The 17,301-nt window shown below is 35.6% G+C and overlaps 1 protein-coding gene across 6 annotated transcripts in view; it reads left to right on the top strand.

Annotated features, from left to right (window-relative positions):
- Window positions 1–17,301, top strand: part of CACNA2D3 (calcium voltage-gated channel auxiliary subunit alpha2delta 3) — an 828,400-nt gene that overhangs the window by 795,984 nt on the left and 15,115 nt on the right. For 3 of the 6 annotated variants that reach the window (XM_030569375.1, XM_030569373.1, XM_030569374.1), the window contains 3 exons: window positions 860–912; window positions 2,559–2,614; window positions 7,763–7,874. In XM_030569375.1, the coding sequence (XP_030425235.1) occupies window positions 860–912; window positions 2,559–2,614; window positions 7,763–7,874 (221 nt within the window). Of the gene's footprint in view, window positions 1–859; window positions 913–2,558; window positions 2,615–7,762; window positions 7,875–17,301 lie in introns of those variants that run through there. The other 3 variants (XM_030569376.1, XM_030569378.1, XR_004001243.1) reach the window with 3 other exon arrangements.

Consider the following 17,301-nt stretch of genomic DNA (forward strand, 5'->3'; position numbering starts at 1 on the left):
AGTTCCATTATAGTCAGTGGGACTATGCATATGCTTAAAGTTATGCCTTGATGCTTTGTCATCTAAAAGAAGAACTCAAAACAGCTTACAGAGCTGAAAGATCTATGCACAAATATGTGAGAGGATGGACTTCAGGATTTCATATTTCAGGAAACTAACTATTCTGCATGGGTTACCCAAAATGAATATTCCTATTGATATTTTATGTAAAATATTTAAATGTATAAAACACGATAAAAACCAAAATGACATTTTACTTCAATTTAAAATAATTTAATTATGAGTTTAATTAATTCCCCACAAAACAGGAAACATTCATAAATATTTTAACACTCTGAGTATTCCCTGGTGCTGGGCTTTCAGAAAGGCACAGATGACTTCACACAGAAAAAGTAAATTCAAGCTGTGTCAGTTTTCCTATCCCAATTACAATGAAGGGCAGCAAGGTGAGGAATAGAGATTTACATTGCAGAGAGGCAACTCTGTGAATTACAATTTGAAAACGCATAAGTGATCTATCAGTACTACTCCCTCCATATTAGCCTAGGAAATAGTAGCCCCTAGAGGTAAAATATTTAAGTATCATTTGCAGAACTTCCTTGTTTCTCAATGATAACTCCTACATTGGATCACGTTTGTTTTACTTGTAAAGCACATTTCATGATTGTGTAGTTTGAATGTTTTAAAATGTTGCCATTGAGATACAGTATCTTACTTTTTAAGCTCCTAGTTAAAGCTCTGCTACTTTTTGACATGATACCCATATGTTTCAAATACTATTGTCTTTATATAAAGCCTTCAGTTAAGGTACAAATACTGTATGTTTTACCTTTTTATTAAATGAGTTGCTTCTCTTCAGCCTTATAATGCCTTCTTTGCTGCAGTAAAATGGATAATGACTGAACTTGTCGTGTAAGTAAATTTTGTCAAGAATTTAAATAATATTTATACTTTTTTGTCCTACATACTGAATTATTTTTAAAAAAGTGTTATTAATTCACTAACATTTTTCTTTATTAGTAAATCTCTGGTGTAAAAGTCTTAGAAAATATATATTATAGGAATGTATAATTGCAACTTTTAATAAGTTATTCATGGTTGTCACTTACATCCTTATGTCTTTGCTTAGCAGTCTAGCAGCTTGCAATACGGAAACCAAATTTATTATTGTGGTTACTGTTAAATTTAACATGAATGTCTGGCTGTTTTTAGTGCTGCTTGGGTGGGCTGTAGTCAATAGAAGAAACTGTCTTAGTGATTCATTGTGTTATTTCATGATTTCATAAAGTATTCTATACGTTGGACCCTTTAAAACTTATGCCAGATCAAGGTGTGCTTGTCACATGTTATTTAATTGTTGACTTTATCTAATCCCCACATTGTTTTAAATGAACATAGATGATGCATTAGTGGGCATGGACTTTTGAAAGAAATTGGAACTATTGCCTAAAAATGCACATGGAAGAATCACACAAAAGGAAGGAGAGCTTTAAAAAAAATCTATTTTGTGTTATTATGGAAACAAATTACTTAGAATATTCTAAGATATGTGTTTTATTATTGTACTTTTCAGACAGCTCAATTGCAGGCTTAAATGTAATCTCTCCATAAATAGGAAGCAATCTTTTCTCGTAACTATTTTGTTTTAAATGAAAAGTATTATGAGCTTTTGAAAAGATAGTTTGAAGTATGACCTTGGAAACTGTAATTAGTTGTCTGTTAACAGTCTGCAGAATTGAAATAGGTCTCTTAAAGTAAATATCAGAAAAAAATCATATTGCAAATGAGATTTTTTGCTGGTTGTAACAACATCAAAAATTTCAAGAAACCCACTTCTCCTATTCTGAATTTGAAAATTTGTAGTCTCTTGTCATTAAGGTTAACTTTGCATGTTGGTTTCACATTGATTAGATTTATAATAAAAGCTTGATACATTTCAGTTGACTTTTTTAATAGTAAACCTACAGTATATTTTCATGGACTAATGTATTGTCTCGAGAGATAGATAGACCAAAAAACAAAACAAAACTAGTTAGCCACTGGTTAATGAAGTCCGTTCTCCGACTGGAAGTAAAATAATACTTTATTATTTAGGATCCTGGAATAAGCATAAGAAAGTATTTTATTTGTATTTCTGTATCATGGCCAGGAAAGTTCTAACCATATGGCTTTTTACTAGAGAATCAAAATATTCTGTATGATGAAGAATAACTATAAATAATGGTCAACTGTAAAATTGCTGTGGGCTGCCATGCACTGGGAATTTTAATGAGCTTTCTCATGTAATAGCTCTTGATTATAAAATGATGTAGTTACAATATCTTGATAGTGTTAATTTCAGAATAACTTTTCACTGGCAAGATAAAGCCTAGTGAAAATATAACAATAGCAAAAGATAACTCAGGAGTTATGCCAGCAGCTTGAACATCAGTTTCTTGTTTGCTTTTATTTGAAATGAGGTGAATGGTATAACCGTACTGACAGTTTAAAGATAGACCACAGAGCTAATATTTTGAAAATGTTCTATGTAATATGAGACATTTTGATCATTTCTTTAGGTTCTTGGTGGAATTTAATTTGTGCAGTTGGTGGCACTCAGATTTAACAGCAAAAGGTAAGTGTAAATTGTGCTTATGCTCCTAATGAAAAACATTCTAGATTTAGTGGCACTTTTAATATTAAAATATACATTGTGTTTTATTTACTGTATTAATATTGTTAATGGTAAATTTTTGTCTGTCATCAATATTATATTTTATTTCAGCCTTTATTCTGATAGTTTAGGACTCAGTTATTTTACATATATCTGAGTGTGTGCTTGTGTGTATTTTTAATACTGCAGTGAAATTACAATGTATTAGCATAAAAGCAGAATTTAAAATGCATGTGACATATAAATAATATTAAGGATGATTTTGTGAAGGTGTTTTTTAACAAAAAACAGAAGACAATAAAAGAAGATGAATTTTTTTCTGTTCCAATATTTTTTCTTTTCTAAATTAAAAACAAAAAAAACTTCCTGCTTAAAGCATCAACATTAGTCTCATTCTGTTTATAGCACATATTGTATAGAACTGATCAAAAAAATTCTGATGGAATTTATTTTCTATTTTAAAAATGCTGTTTCGTCAAAATCAAAACATGCTGTGAGAATATGTCAATTTAATAATTTCAGTTAGGAAAAAAACTTGAAAAAAAATTTTATATGGTCTAAATATTCCATTTTGACCTTGTCAGAACAGGGCGCTTTGATTTTTTGTTGTTTCAAAATGACTTTATTTTAAAATTTGTTTTATTTTATAGTCTAACAACACTTTTATTATCTATTATAATTTATAACAAAGTTGAAACTGGAACAAAATGTTTAGATTTTATGGAATCAGTTTTTTTTTTAAAGTCAACATTTTTGTTTCATGGAAACTTGCCATTTCTTTTGTTCTGATTTTGAATGAAACAAATTTCAGAAGGCCAGAATTTTCTGCAGAATGAAAATTCCAAGTTTTGATCAGCTCGTGTGTGTGTGTATATATATTTTTATATATATATAAAAATCCTTTTTGATACTTTGGAATTGCTATATGACAATTAGAAAGAATAGTATTATTAAACTGTTTATTACAGTAGGTAGCTTAAAAAATTGTCATTTGCCACTATAACAATTAAAACATTCTCCATTTCAAGGCCCAGATCCTGAGTTACTGATAGCACAGTTTAGGAGCAAGGGGTGCACATGTAACCTTTCATTCATCTTTGATCCTGGATGGATTCTGTTGCCTCCTCCTTCACATACCCAGTAGTTCAGTTCAGGCACTCTCCTAGGACGGGGGAAGACATGGGCTCAGTTCCCTTCTCTGGAGCAGGGATTGAGACCTGAGTCTCCCACATCCCAGGTGAATGCGCTAACCACCAGACTATAGTATACTCTGTGGTGGATCTCTCTCAATCTCATCTATTGAAGCTGTTCCACTTTGTATAAATAATTAAATGGTCATTAGCACAGGAACTTGATCTTGGATCGCCATCATCCTAGCTGGTGGCCTAATTACCAGACTGTAGAGCTTTGTTCTCTCTGGCCCAATGACTAATCATGTATTTTATAAGAAATTGAACAGCTTCAGCATGTGACACTGGAGACCCAGAATACCCTAAAGCTTGGTGGTAAGGGTGCCATCCTGGAAACGGGGGAGAGTTCAAGTACTAACTCTGGAGCAGGAATTCAAACCTGGGTCTCAAACATCCCAAGTGAGTGCCCTAACCATTGGTGTTAAGGGGACCACTGTCCCCTGCTCTGGTTTTGTGAATCTAGCTCTTTGCTTTTATTTTAAAAAAGGCTTAAAATGCTCAGAAACCAAATGTTTCTTTTGTCCCAAAACAAAATGTGCGTCTGTTTTTTTTCTTGATTTTCCAAAAAGTCTGAATTTCATTTTGGTTCAGGTTGAACTGATTTTTTTCCCATTTTTCTGGAACTTCCAGAAAACCAAAAGATCAATTATTTGCCCACCTCTAGTCCTGATGCAGCCCATCCAAATGGCGCAGGCATCACATTTGAAGAGATGACTTTATAATTAGTACCTCTCTTTAAGTGTCTATGTAAGTAAATGCCTGCTTTGGTTTGTAGGTATGTTCTAGCTACCAAACACCACTAATAATACTAACTTGCAATTTTCTTTTTTCCCCTAAAACCAAAAATTTACCATTACTTTAGTGAATAAATACAGTGTGAATGAGGGACATCCATTCATGTTTTAGCTAAAAATGTTGCGTGTAATTATACACTTCACCTGCTCCATTTCCTTCATAAATAGGAGTATAGAAAGTACCCACTCATCCTGCTCATTGAAAAGCTATCATTTTTATCTAATTAGCTTACCTAATTAGAATTTGGTGATCTGGCAGTCATTTGGAAATTGGCTTGCATTACCCAAGATAAATGAAAGAAAAAGTATTCCAAAAAGCAAATGTTGAGGTATGTTCTTACAGATGCCACAGCATTAGTACTATTGAGAGTTACAGTGATCATGAATGTACCTCACTACATTCAAACCAAAGAACTCACGCAGTAGCAACAAATTCCTTTGCCTTTCTTAACAATGCCTCATAGATCTGAGGGTAAAATTCCTTGCTGCCCAAAATATGTCAAATATATTGTGTGCATTATTATTGACACCAAATCTGCTCCAATCACCTGCCAACTCATCAATGTCATAGTAGGAAAAATATTTCTGCCTGCAGCATGGAGCCCCATATCCTCTCTGACACTTGTGAATTAGAGACGGGAGAGAGCTTCCTAAACCTTCGGCCCCTCAATCAAGGAACCAGAGAAATCTGAAACTTTCCAATCCCTGGCAGCCTCTTCGTAACTTAGGTCTGTTGATACATGAGGGAATAGGGCTCCAGAATCATAGGTGGGGATCACACCAACCACTCTCGAGCAGCAGATATTCACCACCCCAAATGGAGAGAACAGGAGAGAAAGGGGGGATGGTGCAGATCCTTGCCAGTTAACCTCATCTAGGTGGCCAGACCCAATAAAGTGGTCCCTGACAGAGGCAGGACCCTATAATGTCAGGTGAATCCCTCACTCCTCTAGTTTTCACGCCTTTGATTATAAAGATTTTTTCCATTATAAATTCCTGACTGGTGTAAACTGAATTTAATTTTCAAACCTACTTAATTATTTAAATGTAAATCTTACTCATGAAGCATGATGCACAGATTTCTATGGATCAGCTATTTCCCACTCTGTAGAACAGTGTCAGATTAGTTCCCCAGGTGCAAGACACAGAGGCCTGGTCTACATTCCAAAATTAAGTTGACGTGAGTTAGGTTGACGTACAGTCCCGCAATCATTATTGCAGTTTCTCATGTCCACATTAGTTCCTTCTGTCAGCAGAATGTGTCCTCACTTGGAGCGCTTCCACCGACTGAAGTGGCACACTGACAGCCAGAGACTCCCCATCCCAGAGTTGACAGCTGGAGACCCCCTCACCTCCACCCCGGTGCCGGGAGCCCCAGTGCCAGGGTTGGCAGCCCGGACTGTGGCCACCTCCTGCTAAGGAATTGGGGGAGGGGAGTAGAGCCTGAGCCTTACCTTCTCCCAGTGAGGGATTTCCTCTTCCCCTCCCGACTTAATGTCTTGCCAGGAGTCAACCAGCCTTGGGCTCTCTTCCTCTTCGCCCCCAAAAAGATCCCTCATCAACAGATGATGTAACACAAACACTTCATCGCCTGAACTACAGCCACTTAAGTGCTGCGCCTCTCCTGGAGGTGGGGTTATTAGATTGATGTACTGGGCAACTTACATGGCTGGGAGCACCATTGTAGTGTAGACTCATACATAGTTAGGTCGACGTAAGCTCATAGGTGCTGGAACTGGGGAGAGAGGGGTACACCCCCAGGCTTGAAGTTGTTTCCATTGTACACAAGGTTTACAGTTTGATTTAATAGCTCTCTGCACCCCCACTATAAAAATTCTTCCAGCACCCCTGCATAAACTGCCTTACAATCAACCTAACTCTGTAGTGTAGACCAGGCAAGAGGTCAAGTTTTCAAAAGCACCAGCATGACTTAGGAGCCTAAATACCATTTTCAAAAGTGCCTGTATAAAAAAGGATGAGACATATCATATTAATCTCCCCTTTTTCTGTCTTCTCATCTCCCTCCAACAATACCCTGCCTAAGTTTGATGCACAAAATTTGTTGTTTTTTTTTGGCATGTAAAAAGTAATATAGTTCAGAGAGATATATCCTACTGTCTCTCTTTGACTTACAAACCCAACTTTACAATAATTCCCTGACTGATCTGCAGTAGGCTTACCATTGGCTCTAAAATAATCTTGAGTGGAGAAACTCTGGAGTCCATGAGCCTGTTCAGTGTAATCTATCTTTGCATAATTGATAGCCAGTTTTCCCACATAGCAATTAGTTGAAGATCTGTCTAGAGGTTGTGTTTGCACATATAAGGAGTAAAATATGATCCAGTGAATAAGTCACTAGAGTGGTGGATAAGGAGACCTGCATTCCATTCTCAGCTCTGTCACTGGCCTGTGGTTTGACTATGTGCAAATCACATCACTGCTGTAAAATGGGAATAGTGATACTTGCCCTCTCTTGTAAAGCACTTTGAGGGACCTATGGATGAAAAGTGTTATGGAAAGTTAAGTATTATTATGTTATGGAAAGAAAAAGCCAGAGATAGAAGATACTCAAAAACTGAGCATCACTTCTTGATGAGATTTTTTTATTTTGTTTTGTTTTTTGTTTGGCCCCTATGTCCTTTCTTTGTGAGTTCCAAGAGAATGCAAAATCTCCAGGGTTGCCTGCCACAGAAATGATATGTTGATGTCAACTGAATGTACAGTGCCTTAATTAGGGGTACTCCAGCAAATACATTTAAATACAATTATCAAGGAGAATTAGAAAGCAGATGTGTACACTTGAAAAGCAGCAGCTATTTTCACTTGAGTCTATCCATAGTGTGAAAACAAAATCTTGTCCATAAATGAAAACTAGCTTAGTTAAGGGTAAATCACAAATAACTATGATACAGTTTATGTCTTACAAAATTACATCCCCCAGCTAAAAGGGTTTTGTTAATTAAAAAGAAAGCACTTTGCACTGCCTAGAAAATATCACAGGGTGGCAGAAGCTGAGTATCATTTCCATTCACTGTAAGCTGTTTGGTACAGTGGCTCACATTGTTGAGCGTTTTTGTGTGCTTGTTCTTCCCAAGTAACATTAAGATATTTTTGTATGCCTATAGCACAGAGATTGAAACAAACCCTAGAGCCCTGTGATACTGAATATCCAGCTTTTGTTTCTGAACGCACTATAAAGGAGACCACAGGAAACATTGCTTGTGATGACTGTTTCAAGTAAGCCCTTTCAATTTTTTATACAACGGTTTGTGACAAACCAGATAAACTGAGATGTTTAAGTTTATGTTGAAGGATATGCAGTTCTAGCTTTTACATTATGTCTTGTCCATCAATGACTGGATGCCATTTCTCTTGGTAGTATAGGAGTCATGTAACGGTTTAATGTTCTGAAATTAAAGCAAGGGATATTATATTGCACCAGAAAATGCTGGGTAGCTCCAGGCTTCTAGTGACTGAAGAAGTTCTTTGCAATGGTATAAGTTTTAGGTCAATGACTGGAGACCAGACTTGTGCAATATCCTAAAAAGGGGAGAATTATTTACTGATTTATATACAAATGAAAGGTCAAGGCAGTTAGTTGTCCTATAAGCAAAATAACAACTTAGGAATTCCACTGGCTTTTGGGTGTTCTAGTGACTCTCCAACACTCTCCCCATATTGGCGTTGTTAAGCTGAAAAGTATGGGAGAGGAGTAAAGATACTTTCCCAAGCTCTACTGCTGGGAAGCTGAGCTGACAATGGACAAGTCTGACACACATTAGACATCCCTTGGTCGCTTGTACTATTTCTATAGTAGACTAGACCTTCCAAGGGTTAAAAGAAGAACTTAAAAGAAAATTAATTCATCCCAACTTCCCCCCAAAAAACGAATATTGTTGCTCATTGCATTTAGTGTCTCTCTAAATCAATGTAACTATAATAAGAAATGTCGCTTAACAGTATATCGTAATTAGAATGTTGCTCAGTTACTGAATATAAATATGGTTTATGCAAATGTTTATATCAATTCTGTATACTTAGTGATGGTTTCTGTTTTTTAATTTAGCTTTCCCTATGCTAAGAGATTGTTGTCACAAAACACAGTAATATTTGCAATAGTATCCTTTCTATCACAGAAATGCCAAGCACTAGAGCATTCAAAATTCCTACCTTCTTTGATTTATTTGGTTCAGACAGAAATTGTTATAGCTTTCTTCCTCCATCCTAAGCCAATATGCAGTTAGTAACTAAGGGTGAAATCCTGGCCCAATCAAAGTCAATGGGTGTTTTGTAGGATTTCACTCTAAACTTTCATTTCAGCCCATTTCAACACACGTGCTTTGTAATAACCTGAACATCTTTAAAAAAAAAAAGTGAGTGAATCCCTGGGGTATAATTTATAAAGGGATCATTTGAAGACACTTTAGTTGCAGTGAACAAATTTCTGAATCTGAAAAATGTATCTTTCTTACTGTAAAGAGTGAAGCACACACAGCCATGTGGCCAATGTTGTGTTGGAGCTAGCAAGTGAAATGTCAAAAGTGTTTGGTTCACATACTTATTGTGGAGCGTCACCCAGACAGTATGCCAGAGGCATCCACCCTTTGACATATTTAGAGACAAATTAATAAGATGTAAGAGATATTTTTAATTTTTATAAAGTACAAAAGATTGCAACATCACTCAACTTTACTGCAAAGGTGGAAATTGCAAGTCTCAGAACTTAATATTCTATATTGATCTGAGCACAGACCACTTGAATCAAGACATATGATCTCATGCTGGAACCTGTGGGCTACACCTTTGTATTAAGGATGAGAACTGCTGCGAACCATATCGCAGAACTTGGGGGCGAGGAGTGCAGTTTGGTCACCCCCATAGCTTTTTGAAGACTTAAGACGTTCTGAAAATGAATATTCACTTCTAGTTCATTTCTGGTTATCATTTAGTTATAAGGAAACTATTGCAGTCACGTCAGAGCAACTCTTTTTATAAGGCTTTTGGTGACAGAAATAGTCTTTCTTTATAAACTAATCCTGCAGAACACTTTCATTGTAACAATCGGTCCTTTGCATGAAAAGTACAAACTCAAGAAAATCAAGCCATTATGTTTCCACATAGCAAACACTACTTATTGTTCTATTGCTATATTTTGCTTGATGTCAATAATGTAGAATTAAAACAGTATTGCTTTATCATTATTGCTCAGAGGATTAGAGAGAGCATGCATAACAAATTATTTGATCACGTATGTTATGTTTAACGTTGCAAAAAGGCTTGATTCCATTAGAAAGAGATTAATTTAACAGGACCAGATTTTCAGGCTGTGTAGGTAATTTCAGGGCAAAGGAAATAACTTTCAAAAAATAACATAATTCTGCAAAACTTGGACAGCAGTGAGTTGGAAACTGAGTTTAGTGAAAATTATAGTATTTTAAAAATAATGTGCTAAGATGATTTTCATAGAAAAACATTATATGTTCCACAGTGGAACAAAAAACAAAACAAAACAAAAAACCACCACAACCAAATCTATGTTAGTTACCAACTGTTCTCAAGGCACCCATTATTTTTCTCCACAAGCGAGGGCAAAACAGAGAGAAATAATCCTGAAGAACTGTTAGTGTCTCATGAGAACACTCTTCATTATGCAGTTTACCCACTGACTGTCATTAAAAATCTACAAAGTGCATCTAAGATTGTACTCTGCACTGGTTACCAAACGTTTTGCTATAACTCAAGCAGCTTTCCCACAGAAGAGCTAAGGAATTTGACCCAGAGTCTTTTGTGGGCCTACATTTTATGACCCATTTTTCAGTTTCATGGCTTCAGTAAAGTAAATATTTTTTCAAGGAAGCATATTGCTCAATATTTTTAATTTAAGAGTGGTGTCTCATTTGCTCCAACTAAGGGTCCAATATTACAGGGTGCTGCGTGCCCTCAACTTCCACTTCCTTCCGTGGGACTTGAGGGTGTTCAGTGCTTCACCTGATGGAAAGCTAAGGATTTCGATACAGCTCCCACAGAGTCAGTAGGAGTCTTTCCATTGATTCTAATGTGAGATGGATCAGGCCGTAATTGACTATATTTATTTTACACATTGAGAGAGTATACATATAGAGCGGGGTGGCTACTGGAAAAAGGTATTTGCAAATATTCAGTTGAATAAACATCACAAATCTGCTTCCTTGGTATTCCCAACTCCTTTGTTTAATTTTCACATGCATTCGTATGAACAATTTTTGCTTTCAAGAACATTAAGGGAAAGTGAAAATGTTGTGGATATTTACGCAAGTATTCAATATGGCAATATTACAACTATTCCACTGCAAGAAGGTTTGCACCACAAATGATTCATTCAAGCCTTTCTCCGGTTTTATAGAAGTTTTGGTCAACCAGTTAATGAAATGAAGCAATATTATTTGACCTACAAAAACAGTCACTCAGCACAAATATCAATTGTGAATAGAGCATACACAAAGCAAGAATCCTACGTGATATAACTTCCTCTCAACTCTTATTGATTCACAAGGGACCTACCTCAGGACCTTGCATGATTGAGTCCAATTTAAAGGCTGTAATTTGTTTGCATAAAACTTTCAAATAAATTTGATTAGGTACATGAATTAAAATCAAAGTGCTGGTGAATAAATCACAACGTTTATAAAGGACTGCATCAAATATATAAATTGTTCACTCATAAATAACTCAGCTAACTATGGGCTTCTTTGAAAGTCCATTTAAGTCAATGGAAAGATGCCTATTGACTTCCATAGGATTTGGATCAGGCGCTGAATGTGTGCATATGTATATAATACAATCTTGTGTGTGTAAACTTGCTATAAAGAAAGAAATAGTTCTTCAGGACAATTTGCAGTGTTTAAAATGTTTTTAAAATATAGGTTTTATTAAGAAAGTAGGAGCCTAAAAGAAAACAAGAATTAACATAAGAATGTCATTAGGGTCAGGGTTTGGCTGCCTCAACCAATAATTTTTTGTCATTCAATATCCCACTGATTATTAAATTAATCTGTTATTGTAACAGCAGTCAAAAACAAGTCAGACCATATTTTTGGGCATTTGAGATTGTCAACAAGAGTACAAAACTGAATGGTTTGGTTTTTTTACATGAAACATTTCATATTTTCCAGTAAGCTAGTTTGTTCTTGTACACACACACGTACACACACAGTGTTGTGTTTTAAACTCAAATGACCGACTGTTAAATGTTCCACTGAATAAGAAGCAGCTGTAGTATTGGAAATAGTCAGTTGCTTAAAAGAGATAATGATTTATCAGTGGTAAGCAGCATTCTTCCCTCTGAGTCAGTACTGCACAGTTCCCAAAGACCTCAGTGTGGTTTTTAAGGGACACTATGTTGTTTGGAGGTGAAGTCTTTTAGATTAGACATTAAACTTAGATCCAGGGCTTACTAAATAATTCACAGCCCTATTCACAAATAGAGAGTGTTACCCCAATCACTTAACCAAATTCTAATGCAGGTAATTCTGTCCACCTAAATTCTACATCAGTTTCAGTTGACTACAATATTGTTTTCTGGCTTCTGCTATGTTCTTTACCTACCTCAGATGGGGATTGTGAGGCTTAATTAATGTTTATAAAGGGCTTTGAACTACTTGGATAAAAGGTCTCTTAGAAGTGCAAAGTGTTTATTATTATAACTTAGTGAGGAAGATAACATTTTTGGTGCCAGAATTTGATAAACATGCCAGTATCAAACCTTTGCAGTATATCCCTGCTGATAAAATGTTCCTTTCTAATCTAATTATTTTTTCTCAGTTGTAAGCATTTTGTATTAAAATTCTGCTAATGTTGTTAGCTTCACTTCGAGATATGAATTGTTATAAATTCAGGGACTTATGACAGGGAGAGATCGCCTATTCTAGTATGTTTAGCAAATACTTCCTCTGCTTTTTACCTAGGTAGTAGATTTATGCCTTGCATTTTCAAAATTGCATGCATGCAGTTACTGTTAGTGAGTAGACAAATGGAACTATTTGAACGCATAGCTACCATATTTACACGTGCAATTGTGGTAAATTGTGCGTGCAAATTAGGCAACAGTCACATGCATGCTAATTTGAAGAACAAGACCTTTTCCTACTTTGTTCAGATACAGTAATGACACATTGGACTTGGCTACAAGTCAAGGGCCTGGGCCTGCTCCTATTGACTTGAAAGCAGAACTCCAATCAGTTTTCATTTGCAGCAGGATTGGGTTCAAGAGACTAACTGCATGATGGAAAAATCCTGAGGAAATAGTCTCATCTCCATTTGGATTTCTTGTGCATAGTGTTAAGGTACAAAATAAAGAGAAATGTAAATAGAAAAAAAGCTATTTTTAGGGCTGTCAAGAGATTAAAAAATAATCACAATTAAAAAAATTAATCATGATTAATCACGCTGTTAAGCAATAATAGAATACAATTTATTTGAATATTTTTGGATGCTTTCTACATTTTCAAATATATTGATTTCAATTACAACACAGAATACAAAGTGTACAGTGCTCACTTTATATGTATTTTGATTACAAATATTTGCACTGTAAAATGATAAAGAAATAGTATTTTTCAATTCCTCTCATTCAAGTACTCTAATGCAATCTCTTTATCATGAAAGTTGAACTTACAAATGTAGAATTATGTACAAAAAGACTGCATTCAAAAATAAAACAATGTAGAACTTTAGAGCCTACAAGTCCACTCAGTCCTACTTCTTGTTCAGCCAGTCATGCAGACAAACCAGTTTGTTTACATTTGCAGGAGATAATTCTGCCCATTTCTTGTTTACAATATCACCTGAAAATGAGAACAAATGTTTGCATGGCATTATTGTAGCCCATGTTGCAAGAGATTTATGTGCCAGATGCGCTAAATATTCATATGTCCCTTCTTCTTCAACCACCATTCCAGAAGACATACGTCCATACTGATGACAGAGTCTGCTGATAACAATCCAAAGCAGTGCAGACCAACGCATGTTCACTTTCATCATCTGAGTCAGATTGCACCAGTAGAAGGTTGATTTTCTTTTTTGACAGTTTGGGTTCTGTAGTTTCCGCATCGGAGTGTTGCTCTTTTAAGACTTTTGAAAGCATGTTCCATACCTCATACCTCTCAGATTATGGAAGGCACTTCAGATTCTTAAACCTTAGGTTGAGTGTTATAGCTATCTTTAGAAATCTCACATTGGTACCTTCTTTGCATTTTGTCAAATTTGCATGGAAAGTGTTCTTAAAATGAATAACATGTGCTGGGTCATCATCTGAGATTGCTTTAATATGAAATACATGGCAGGATGCAGGTAAAACAGAGCAGAAGACATACTATTCTCCCCCAAGGAGTCCAGTCAAAATATAATTAACGCATTATTTTTTAATGAGCATCATCAGCATGGAAGCATGTCCTCTGGAATGGAAGCCGAAGCATGAAGGGGCATACTAATGTTTAGCATATCTAACACATAAATACTTTGCAATGCCAGCTACAAAAATGCCATGTGAACACCTGTTCTCATTTTCAGGTGACATTGTAAATAAGAAGCCAGCAGCATTATCTCCCCTAAATGTAAACAAACTTGTTTGTCTTAGCGATTGGTTGAATAAGAAGTAGGACTGAGTGGACTTGTAGGCTCAAAAGTTTTACATTGTTTTGTTTTTGAGTGCATTTATGTAACAAAAAAAATCTACATTTGTAAGTTGCGCTTTCACGGTAAAGAGATTGCATTACAGTACTTGAATGAGGTGAACTGAAAAGTACTATTTCTTTTATCATTTTGACAATGCAAATATTTGTAATAAAAATCATAGTATAAAGTGAGCTCTGTAAACTTTGTATTCTGTGTAGTAATTTAAATCAATATATTTGAAAATATAGAAAAACATCCAAAAATAGTTGTTAAATTTCAATTGGTATTCTATTGTTTAACAGTGCGTGAGTTAACAGCGAATGAATTGCTTCAACAGGGAAGCCCTACTATTTTTTTCTATTTTTCACCATGAAACCAGGTAAACGTGCCTGTTCTATCCCAGTTCAGGAAAGCAGTTAAGCAGTTAAGCCCTGGAGGTTTTTCGCCTTCCCCTGCAGCGTGGGGCACGGGTCGCTTGCTGGTGGTTTCTCTGCAGCTTGAGGTCTTCAAACCAATTTTGAGGATTTCAATAACTCGGTCCTGGGATAGGGGTTGTTATAAAATTGGATGGGTGGGGTTCTGTGGCCTGCCTTGTGCAGGAGGTCAGACTAGATGATCAGATTGGTCCCTTCTGACCTATGAGTCTATGAGTCTATGTGTTTGACTTCAGTAGCACACTAGGGAAGCACAATAGCACCATCTTGAATAGGGGTGTGTTCTTGAATTAAATTTGCTTTTTGATTATGAAGATGAAACTTCCCTTTTTAAGCCATATACTGCATGCACAATTACTGCTAACATTGATAGGAGTTACTGTGTTGAATAAGAACTATATTGTATGTATGGCCCACCTAAAATGTGAATACGTTAAACCCTGTCTGAGCCCCTGGTGTACACGAATATGTTCCATGTCATAAGGGAAGAAATAAACAGCTATCCAACTTGCAAATCACCAGGGAGCCAACCAAGGCAAGTTATTGTTGTTGCTGTTTTTAAGGGATAGTGTTTTTTGCTGCTTTTTACAAGTAGAAAACAGGTAGAAGACATTGGAATTCTAGTTAATTTGGGGATCACACAGCCCTTTGTGCAGCTGTTTAATAGCAAATTTAAGATTTGTCCATGGAATGTGCGTATTCAGCAGTGATCAGATAAGTAACACAACTTAGATTCAGACTGTACTTGGCATGAGTAGTACAATTTATAAACATTAAAAATGTAATGGTATTTTAAAACCACTCAATTTTGAGATCTAACACAATTTTTGCTAAAACACTTCTGCATTTGTTGTTTGGCAGAGGCTTACTAAACTGCTGTACTTAATCTTGCTTCAAATGTGTAAATAAATATGCAGTTCAATTTTCCAAGGAATAAATAATAATTTGCCTTTTCAGATGGAGTTAGTTTACTTCCAAACAAATCAGCTTGCCACATAAAACAAGCAAAACACCAAGGCCCAATTTCTTCCCTGTTGAAGCAATTCATTCATATATCAGGATCTCCCCATGGATTCCAGGAGTGGGTTGGGCGGTAAAATACAATCGCCCCTTCAGAAGTAGTTTTGGTTTTTATTCATTTTACCGTATTCATCTTAAAGGCCCATGGGCAAAAGCAACTATTCCTTATAGTTGATATTATGTAGCTGCTTTTTCAGCAGCCGAGCCAAGTATACTCTAGCAGGGGGGTAATATCTGATGGACAAGTGAATGGGTTTGACCTCTGTACAAGCTGAGCAGCAGATGTGCCATACCCACATTTCTCAATGGTGGTGGTGGAAATGATCAAAAATGGGCTGATCACCTTTAACTCGCATTGCCTTAAATGAGCATTGACTTGGCAGGATGAGCTCATTGTGGAGATCCAGGGGCAAGATTTCATTTACATTAGACCCCTTGACACTGACTTGGCCGTCAGAGCAGTGTAAAGTGGCCTTAGTGTAAATGAGAATCTGACCTGAGGTCCTTTAAAAAGGGGGTTCGATGGATTGCTTATGAGTTTGGGTGTAGTTCTTTTTTGTTTGTTTCTTTTTTAACTTGCAAACTGAAGTAATAATATATAAATTAGAACAATACTAATACTGAGTTATGGGATGAAAAATGTATTTTCTTATCCAAGTAGCAATTCTGTTTGTAAGATGGAACTAATGCCTCTTAAAATTACATTGTACTTTATAATTGTTAAGGTTTTTTGATTAGTTGCCTTTTTTTTGTAATTTCATTAAATATTTATTTTTATAAACAGTAGGTACAGGATAAAATCTGTAATATCTCAGTAATATCTTTAAAAATTGCTAATGGTGAAAATATGACTATTTTCTTATCTGTATATTAGTGAATCACAGGATTTTATCCAGTGAGCCATAAACAAAGGGCTACCGAAAAAAAACTCTCTCCAGTAGGAAAGATCTGTGTTTCAGACCCTAACGAAGAGTTAGGAATGCTGTCCTCTGGCACAATGATTTCCAGAATCAAATCTGCCTGATCTTACAGTCATTGCTCATACAGAACCCTCATAGATGTCAGGGGATGTTTTGTAGGTAGAGCAACTGTAGGATAATAAGAAGGTTCTTACGTAGGCTTATCCGAAAAAAAATTTTTTTTTTACAACTTTCATGGATAATGTTAGTTTATTTTTAAAGATTTTTAAAATGTTTATCCATTTAAATGTTTAGAGTTGTGGGAATGACTATGGGGGAGTCAGACAGTAAATATTAAATTATTCTAGACTTCAAGATTCAAAAAGTTAAAGCTTTATAATTGTTAAAACACAGTTGTCAACATCTCCTATGAAAATATACAAAGTAAATATCCCTAAATCAAACTAGTTCTCAAGCACCATTTTTCTTTCTTAGCCTATCTGTAAATTTTGATTATGTCAATGGAAATTTTTTTTGTTGGTTTTTGTTGTGTTTGTGTGGTGAAATCGATGTTTACTGACACTAACCAATAAAAATATAATATTTCCAATATCATTATTAAGGCAGCCAAAAATGAAACTTCTAGCTGATTCCTACACA

The sequence above is a fragment of the Gopherus evgoodei genome, chromosome 7 (assembly GCF_007399415.2).
Source record: "Gopherus evgoodei ecotype Sinaloan lineage chromosome 7, rGopEvg1_v1.p, whole genome shotgun sequence".
Classification (NCBI taxonomy): Eukaryota; Metazoa; Chordata; order Testudines; family Testudinidae; genus Gopherus; species Gopherus evgoodei.